This window comes from Marmota flaviventris, chromosome 9 (genome assembly GCF_047511675.1).
Source record: "Marmota flaviventris isolate mMarFla1 chromosome 9, mMarFla1.hap1, whole genome shotgun sequence".
In the NCBI taxonomy this organism is placed as follows: domain Eukaryota; kingdom Metazoa; phylum Chordata; class Mammalia; order Rodentia; family Sciuridae; genus Marmota; species Marmota flaviventris.
In genome coordinates this window covers 59,336,370-59,346,883 of record NC_092506.1, presented here as the reverse complement: position 1 = coordinate 59,346,883, position 10,514 = coordinate 59,336,370, and the positions used below count along the sequence as shown (strand labels likewise).

At 33.4% G+C, this 10,514-nt stretch overlaps 1 protein-coding gene across 1 annotated transcript; it reads left to right on the top strand.

Annotated features, from left to right (window-relative positions):
• The first annotated feature begins 1,470 nt into the window (after window positions 1–1,470).
• On the top strand, window positions 1,471–9,967 carry LOC114098582 (olfactory receptor 52D1-like). The gene is made up of 3 exons (XM_027942825.2): window positions 1,471–1,480; window positions 3,764–4,709; window positions 9,832–9,967. The coding sequence occupies exons 1-3, from the start codon at window positions 1,471–1,473 to the stop codon at window positions 9,965–9,967; spliced, it is 1,092 nt and encodes a 363-aa protein (XP_027798626.2).
• The last annotated feature ends 547 nt before the right edge of the window (window positions 9,968–10,514 follow it).

Here is a 10,514-nt window from a genome sequence, read left to right as displayed (position 1 = left end):
TGGGAGCCTTAGGCACCTGGAAACTGTCCATGACTGAGCTCATTCAGAAAAAACTGCAAGTCCTGGGAGAACAGAAGATTTGCTCAAATCACATGGGTTCTCTTTTGATCCACAAAGATCCCTAGTGAGGTAAGGCAGGGCACAGTGCTCTTCATTGCAGTCTGAGCTAGTTGGACAATAGTCAGGTAGTTGGAAAGCAGCCAGCTCTGAAAAACAGATATATGTAAGATTTCTAGGAATAACAAATACCATTGGTTTGGGGATACCTTGAACAGGCTGCCTGTATTATACAGTCAATGGTGTCTGTTATAGGTTGAGACTGGACTGCACCTTTTTTTAAGAATAAATTTGTACATGGATTTTCTAAATACTTGAGTATACTAGAGAAAGGCTGATGAGAGAAATGATGGGAAGGGGATGGATCAGAGAATATGCTGAGCAAACCTTAGAAATTCAGGCTTTTTCTTCAATATTTCATTCTGCTGAAAGCAGTGAGCAATGCTTTATATCATTTTACATTTACAAAACCTTCTGGGGTACATATATTTGAGGGTTTAATGAAAGCATTAAAACTTCATAATTACTTTGATTTAAATGTCAGAGCCACTAATTGATAGTAGAACAGCTATGGGAAACCAATTGGATAATCTTAGCTACTTTTCTTATCTATGCCATAAGTAGGATTATCTCCTTGAAGACAAAATGGGGTACAGCCAACAGTACAAATAGCTTAGTATCTAATCGATGCTCAATGCATATTGGTTTATATTATTTTGTTTTTTTAAAGACATGGATAATGCATGCAGGATGGATATAAAAACATTATAGACAATTTGTATTATTAATCTCCAAAAACATTGGTAAGTTTCTTCTCCTCTATTCCCTACCAATTTCTTCAGGATGGAGTCAGCAAAAAATAAGTGCTAAATGAATTTTATATTGTTGGAGAGGATTCCAGATATATCTCAGATTTTAACATTAGCATCAGGAAACTATTAGTGCACACAGGGTTTGAGGATTTTTGCAGACTATACAATGTTTATACTAAAAGTTGTTGTGATCATAGAATGATTATCTTAAATTTATTCTAAAATTATTTTTTACAATAATAAAATATTATAATGTTCTCTATTATTTATTAACTCATTGGAATGAAAAACAAGTGTATGGTAAAAACATCATTTGTATTCAGTAAGAATAAACAATATAAAAAGGAGATATACATGAAGAGATATAAAATACAATATGAGAAAAAATAAAAGACAGGTAAGTATACCTACTACAGGGATATCAAGGAGGGTTTCCATGATCATCCAAAGTATCTAGGAAAATAATCCAGAGGAATTTGAAATGTGAATAGAATCTTCATTTCTAGTAAATAATTATTATATGTTTTTACGTTTGAAAGTACCAGGTGGAACAAAGACACAAGGTTACTGATACAATTAGTCAGAAAGTGACCAGTTTGCTATGGAGAGAAGTGGAGAAAAGTGTTTCAATATTTATTTAAATTTATTAATATTTTATAAAAGCATGAGAGGCCACATCTTATCCTAATGCTTTGGTTTGCATTTTTTTAATTTATACAATTTATTTCTGCATTATTTATTTTGTTATCTTAAACACCACAGGTAATCATGAAAACATGTTGATAATTAAGAAAAGCCTAATAATGGTAAAGGTAAATTATATGTTGTCTATGATCTTTTCTACCTGTCACATATTTTAGACTTTTTCTATATTGGGTGTGTATTCATTTAGATTTCTTTTTGTGTCTAAAAAATTCAGTTTAACTGTGTTTATATTATCCTAAATATTCATTTTTATGTTTTATATGTATATTCTGAGAATGAATAATATCAAATAATGTTTACTTTTATTTTGCTATCTTTCATATCAGTTCAGATAAATATGCCTTTTTATTTTCAGTATACTTAATGCACCATAACATAAAGGTAGTACAAATTTTTAATTTAACTGCTACTTTTATGAAGGATGGTGGCTCTTAATCATTTTGAATGATTAAATTATGGTTTGATAAAAGTAAGAGCATTTTAATAACTAAGAGTTAAAATTCTTTGTCCCTTAAAAAAATAGTAAACAAACATGAGGGAAGAGATTTTGTTGCTGTTGTTACGAATGTTCCAAAAACATTGCTCTTTTCATTTATTCCTGTAATTCTTTGATGAAAAAACTAAAAGTAAAAGAATAAATTTACTCTGAAAAATACTATTTGATTATAATTATTGTATCATTACAAAATTCCAGTAATCTGATTTCCCTATGTTCTTGTTCTCTCTAATATAGCCTGGATCAGAAATGACATCCCCAGACTTTCCAAAGCTCAGTGGACACTGTTTCCATGGGAGAAAGAGACTCTGAAGTTCAAACAGTGAGAGTAAGCGAAAACTGTGTTTGTGAAACTTTAAAAACAGTAGCTAAAATATCAAATCATTGCAATTCAATACAGCCCAGTCTGCGGTACATATTCCAACAATGACTTCCTTGGACATTGACTTAAAAGAGTTGTGTTTCATGATCATCAGTACTCCAAAACTATAAATATCTATAATAGTAATGAAAGAGTTTGTGGAACAGTACTGACCATACTTCTTGAAAATAAAAGTTAAAAATAAAAAGACTATCTACTAAGGGGCCTACATGATTTTTTAAAAAATGTAGTTCTAAAATTCATTTCTGAGAAATGGAATTAGTGCAATAAGCAAATTGCATTATGGGGCTGAAGTGTTGTCACGAAATGCAGAAGTGTGTGTAGGAGAGAAAATTGTGAACTGATGCTTAAGTACATGCTTAAGCTTAGTAGGTGCATAGGTGCAGAGTGCACTTATCCGAAAGCAAGATTTTTAACCAACTACATAAATTAAGGAAGTGATAGAAACTTATGTCAAGAGTAACAGACAACTGTGGGGCCTGAGGAGAGTCATTAAAGTACAATGATTTGTTTATTTCCTGAAAAACTGTGTCACACTTCTCCTGTTATCATTCTGATGAGTCTCATGCAGTTGTGAGTAAACGTCCTGGTGATCATTCTATAAATGACACATCTGCTCAGTGTTGGTTGTCCTGTCTCAAAGCCACACACTGTTGCTTGGAATGTGTATAAACTATAATTTTACCCCCCGCCAAAAAAAAAAATTCTTTATTTGCAACTTTCCTCCTGTCTTACTATTATAACTGCACTCTCTCTTACTCCTCCAAATGTAAGATTCTTAAACATTCTTTAATTCTCAATTGGAATGATGCAACATGATAATTTAATTCTCCTGGAACATGGCAAAATTTTCATATATGTATTTATCTCTGTTTTTTGGTACTTAAAGATTTTTCCGCATTTAGCATTTGTATATCAGTGCTTGCAAATTCCAAATTCATATATCAGTGAAAATATCAACATTTATGTATTTGTAAAAATGATTAAAGTTAATCTGGGAAAGGTAAAAAAGATTCCCATGATTTGGTACATGTCAATAAGAACGAGTGGTCCTTCCATCCTCATCCTCAGTGTAGACAGCACCTTCAGGCACTATTTTCACTACTTTCTTCTCAAGGCAGATTGACTGTAATTGAACCTGACTCTACAGGTGATAGAAAAATTTCTATCTCAATATTCACAGGTATGGTAATTACTCCATGACCCACATTGCTTTACAATTTGCTTTCTTTGACAGTCTGTAAAATTCATAAATTATTGAAAAATATATAAATTGTTATTTTTTCAGTTTAGAGGAACATCCATGAGAAGAACTGGAATATCTGACCCTTGGGATGTCAGCATACAATAAAACCAATATCCATCCATCAACCTTCGTTCTCATTGGCATTCCTGGGTTGGAGGCTGCTCACATCTGGATCTCCATTCCTTTTTGTTTGGTTTACCTTTTGGATCTACTGGGAAACTCTTCACTTCTGTTTATCATCAAGACAGATCCCAGCCTCCATGAGCCAATGTACCTCTTCCTCTGCATGTTGGCTGCTGCTGACCTTGTTGTGTGCACTACAGTTGTCCCCAAACTTCTCAGCCTCTTTTGGTTCCATGATGGAGAGATTCCCTTTGAAGCCTGTCTCACTCAAATGTTTCTGATTCACTCTTGCTCCACCATGGAGTCTGGCTTCCTCCTGGCCATGGCTTTTGACCGCTATGTAGCCATTTGTAATCCACTAAGACACTCAGCTATTCTGACACACAGTGTAATAGGAGGAATAGGTCTAGCTATTGTCCTCCGGGGTACAACACTTCTCAGTCTTCATCCCTTCCTGCTTCGTTGGCTTCCTTACTGCAGAACCAACATAATTTCCCACACCTACTGTGAGTTCATGGCCCTCATCAAGATTGCCTGTGCTGAGACACGAATCCGCAGAGCCTACAGCCTCATTGTTGCCTTCCTTACTGGAGGAGTGGACTTCATACTGATCATTTGTTCTTATGTGCTCATCCTCCACACTGTCTTCCGCCTCCCATCCAAGGATGCCAGACTCAAGACCCTGGGCACCTGTGTCTCCCATGTTTGTATCATCTTGGTATTCTATACCCCAGCCTTCTTCTCTTTTCTCACCCACAGGTTTGGGCACCAAGTAGCTCCTCATGTCCACATATTTGTGGCTAACATCTATCTTCTCATCCCACCCATGGTGAACCCCATTATTTATGGAGTAAGGACTAAGAGAATACGAGACAGATTTCTTAAATTGTTCAGTTTTTGAAAGCCTCTGTATTGAAGAATTTTAATTTTGATTAATATCTGAATAAAACACTCTGTTAGCTGGGCATGGTGGTGCCCGCCTATAATCCCAGTGACAGGAGGATTGTGAGCTCAAAGTCATGATCAGTAAAATAAGAACTAAGCAGCTCAGTGAGACCCTGTCTCTAAATAAAATACAAAATAGGGCTGGGGATGTGGCTCAGTGGTCGAGTGCCCCTGAGTTCAATTCCTGATATCCAAAAACAAACAAAAACAAAAACAAAAAAAGAAACACTGTGTTATCTGTCTTAGAATGTGTGGTTATTCCTTAAGCTGCTCTTTTCATGTTCAGATGACTATAAATTTTCTGTGGGAAATGATTTATCCAAAGACAATGTGTTTTGTCACAGATGTGTCAATTATGGAAGCATACCAGTAATGTTCTCCAACTAAATTGTGGCCTTACTCTAAAATGAGAATTGCATCATTCTCCTCAATAATAATTATTTTAATATAATGATTATGGTTGACACGCAGTGTTTATAATATTATCAATTAACATTAATAGCTATGTACTGTAATTATAGAAACCATTGTCTGAACATATTTAGGGATCAAGTTTTTAGAAAAAAAACAGGAGTCTGCAAGAATATATCATTGACTTTTTCTCAGTCTTTTAAAAATTTAATTTAATTTTGTTTTATTTTTTGAAGATATGGTGTCACTATGATGCCTAGCCTGGTCTGCAATCCTCCCCAGTAATTGACACTGCTGGTGTATATCACCATTCTTAGCTCCTGAACCATTCTGACAACCCTCTTAGTACTTCCTAGGATGTTATGTTTAGATTTCTGCTTATTTCATGTTATTCTTCCTTAACTATTTTGAGAGATCTTACTTAATCATCATTTTTTTCTATATTTGAAGACCAATTGAATTTGACCTCTTTATGTTTCATATGTCCAGGAAAATATGTTAATTTCTTCAATGATAATAAAATTCTGGTGTCTCTCTCTCTGAAATTTTAAATTTTGAGATGATCATATTTATTTTTCTGTAATGTAAATTATTTAATAGGAGCATATGTGAAATGATATTTGACTGCTTGAATTATATGACTCTGAATATTTTATATTCTCATGGTTTTCCTGAATATCTAAACTTTTTGAAATCTATTCAGCATTCTGGGGAGTAATATATCAAAAATTACTAAAACAAGGAAAATATTTTGATATGTTGTCTGCTATTCTTTTTAGGATTTTTGCAGGTCATTTTTACTTTAAGTTCCTCTTTAGCTAATGTGCATAAAAGTTGTGGCAAACATTGTGCTGAGACAAGTGTATTCCAAGTACAACTCTTTATCAAACTGTTCTTTTCTCAAAAACAAAACTAAACAAGAAAAAAATGTGTGGGAAATAATCAGAAACAAGAGAGAAATAGGAAGGATTAGATCTAAATCAACATCACACAGGACAGTAGGTCATTGTTAGACCTTTGTGACATACTGCCATATTTACACACTTCTTTTTCTTCACCTTTTAACTAACATCTTTCTTCAGTATGTAATTTGACATTCAATATACACTGTTACTAAATAAAGATTACCTTCTCTCTTATCAGTTCCTCTAAATATTTCATTATTTTATCCTCCTTCTTGAACCATGCTTTTGTAGCTTCCCAATTTGTTTTTCCATTTATAATATTCTGTTAATCTTTTCAAGTCACTACCCTACTCCTCTTTAAATGTTATTACTGTAAAACATCTATTGGCCAAATTGTCATTAATTAATAGATAATTATTCTTTCTCACTGATTTCTATTAAGTCTTGTGCTTTTCTTTGTGTTCTGTTGTTTCACATGGATAAATCTCACAGGTATTATGTTAAGTGATGAAACTCAGACACATAAAAACTACATACTATATAAATGTGTTCAAATGAAACTAAAGAAAAGACAAAACTGCAGTGGGAATAGTGTCCTGTCACTCACACTTTAAGGTTCTCCGTGCAATTTTTATAAGCAGACTAAAGTAAATACTGTCATTACAACAACATGCATAAACCTAAAGGATATTATGTTAATTAATCAAGGCACAAAAATACTATACTGCTTGCTCTCATATAACAAATCTGGAGAAGCATAGCTCATAGAAACAGGAAAATAGGGTGACAAGAGACTAGAAACCTAGGACCAAGTGTACATGATTAAATAAATGCAATATTTAAGTGAGAGGAATGAGCTGGAGAAATCCTGTGTACACCATGAGGAGGATCGTTAGCAACAATATATTGATACTAGAATATAGTTAAGGGAACTGATCAGAAGTGTTTCAACTTCCAAAATTAATAAGTACAATGCAATTTACATATTAAATAGCTTGAATTAGCTATTCTAAAATGTATACACAGGTCAACACATCATGTTGTACATTGTAACTATGCACAATTTTTCTTTGAAATTAAAAGTATGAGCAATTCTGCCCATAGACATATACCTATTTGTATATTTACAATTTCAAAGTCAATTCTCATTGCTCATAGTAGTTATGCTCTATAAAATCACTTGAATTCTTAATTAGCAAATATATGGAACTATTCATTACAGTGTTCATATGAGCTTTGGATCATAGTATTTTCTCAAGTGATCAAAGTATAACTTTATATTAGGGGTATGTTTTAGAAGAATATCTAATTTAGTATATAGTTCTTAGAAACAAATCACACAATCTGATTTAGTACCAGGCACTCAAGGGAGCACTTGTATTATATAAGTACTTATGCTAACATTCTGGTATGACCCACCAAAATTCTCAGTATTGAAAACTTGCTCTTCCACATAAGTATTTGCCTGTGAAAAACTTAGCAGTCATTTTAAAAATCCTTCTGCTTTATTCCTATAGGCAGAAGCTGCCTCTGTTAGAATGTTGTCATTTTTTATGCCTTATGATCTCTTCAAACCTGCAATCACATGCATCAGCCAAAAAGAATTAGCCACATTACAACCCTGGTTAACTTGAATGTAAATGACTTTGTCTTCCGACCTCACAACAAAGCTGTACTCTACACCGATTTTTATTGGTTGATATCTCAAGAATACACAAATGTGCCATATTCTTCATCCACTAGGAATGCAAATTTCAGCAAATTTAGTTTAAATAAATGACTTTTATTAGTGATCCAATAATTGGGCATCATCCTGTCTCAAAACAGAAGGAGCTCTGTTGGGGAGAACTGAACTGTCGCGTTTGTAGAGCAGATTGAGCAGGAACAAGAACACGGAATAAGACAAAGAACTGAGTTGGTTAAGATCATTTTACTTTCCTTGTAAGGGTCCAAAGAATGGGACTTCTTTATGCTGATGGGCCAGGTCAGCTGGTCCCTTTCTTATTGGTTGCTATGAATGTCCCATTTATGGGAGAAACTGACCTGCTTAGAGCCTATTAGCATTTCATTTAATTATATTACACTTAACACAAGTGATGCCTTGCTATTTTGTTCTGCTGGGTCTCAGTCCAAAATAATGACCACCAGAAAATTTTATGTAACATACCTTTCCCACAACTCTATCACACATGATAGATGTTGCTTTAACACGTCCCAGATAGGCCTCATATACAAGTATGTGAACTCTTTTTTTTCTGGGTTAACAATTTGGATTAATAATTATTTGAATTAATAATCTAAAGAACTGTAACCCATTTCAGGATGAAAAATTATCTAACAAAGTTATTTTCTCCATAAGGAACATGAGAAATTTCTGGCACCTAGGAACAACGCATAGAACTTTAGCACTATACTTATAGGCTACTTTAAAGATTGGAATTCATTAAAAAATAGAAAAAAGAGAGAGAATGTATGATTATGACAGATAGCATAAAGGACATTCATTTACATTATGAGCTGAATCTAGATTTCAGATTCTTGGTCAACCTCAGCTTGGACCATCTATGTCAGAAATTGAAAGTCTGACAGATATTTGCATGTTGAAAATGACTTTGGCCATCAAAGTTTACTCAGGGTTTCAAGTGCATTTTAGGGACTAGACAAATTTTCAATTCTCAGTCTCAATAATATAGATGTAATTTATATTAAATACATGCTTAAGATGTACATGAAGAATAAAAAGATATATTGATAAAATGACAAAATCTCAAGTTTTTTACAATTAACAAAATTGGGGTCAAATTTTCCATATTAATGTTTAGATAAAATTTAATTCTCATAATTTTGCTTATTTAACATAATCAAATTATTTTATATGAGATTTATTCTGATTGTTTATGAAATCAATATGGTTAATATTACAACACACAAATTGGAGTATAATATAAATTTTTGAAATCTAATGTGATATAAATATTCAAAATTACATAAACAGAAAGCTATGAAATAAAATTATCCCTGATAGCCAGATTGTATTGCCTATGTTAGTATATTTTAATACCTTCTTATTAAAAATAAAAAGACATTTTAAACAAAACTTTGAGTCAGAATTTTCTTATTTTATACTTAAATATAAAAATCAACAATGCTGATTTTCTGCTATCCTGCTGAGATGCTGAGATAAAGGCTTCCTAGACAGATGGTGAAGACTCCCTCCCTCCCACTTCTTAGATTATCCATTCACTAGATGTTGACTTGAAACATATAGAGGCTGCATTCTGAACTCAAATCTGCAACTCCCAATGGCTTCTTTCCCTGACACAGTGGGGAAGCCATCCTCCTCCCTGTTCATGGGAGCTTAGGAACCTGGAATCTGTCTATGACTGATCTCATTCAGAAAGGGAGAACACAAGATGTGCTCAAGCCAGGTGGTAGCTCTTTTTGATCCACACAGAACCCTACTAAGGTAACAGTTATTCTCACTACATCCCAAACTAGTTGGACAATAGGTAGTTTCCAGGGCTCTACTGAGAATAGGCATGCACTGAAAAACTGATGTGTGTAATATTTCTAGGGAGAACAGATGCCATTGGTTTGGGGATACCCTGAACAGGCTGCATCTGTTGTGCATCAATGCCATCTCTACTCTTTCATATCTTCAGACTGGGCTGCAACTTTCTTTAAAAATGTGGGTTTTACTGTGAAATTAAGTACATCAGTGTAAGACTGATTAATGAAATGATTGGGAGGATATGCATCAGAAGATATGCTGAGAAAATCTTTGAAATCTATGCATTTTCAGCAATGCTTCATCCTACTCAAAGTAGTCAGAAATGCATCATGCCATTTTCCATTTATAAAGACTTCTGGGGTACATATATTTGAGTATTTAATGAAAGCATAAAAACTTTATAATATCTGAAGTTCAAATGACAGTAGAATAGCTCTGGGAAACCTATTGGTCAGTCTCAGCTACTTTTCTTTTCTATGTCATAATAGTATCATGTACCATAAAACACCCTTGAGGACAAAATGGGAAAAAGTCAACAGTACAACTAACATAGTATGTAATAGATGCCCGATTAATGTCAGTTTATATTATTTTATTTTGTGAAGAGATGGATATGGGCCACAGGATTTCCCCAAAAGTCATTATAAACCATTCATTTATTCTTCTCCAAAAGTATGCATATGCTTTTTTTTTCTCTTATATTCCCTCCCAATTTCCTTATCATGTAGTCAGAAACAAATAAATGTTGACTAGATTTAATATTGCTTGAAACTTATCCCTGGATATGTCTCAACATTTAATATTATAATCAGAAGATTGTTAGTACAGCACAGGGTTTGAGGATTTTTATTGACTATACTATGTTAATATTGATAAATTTAGAGTGATTTATTATTGCTTATCTTAAAATTATACTGAAAT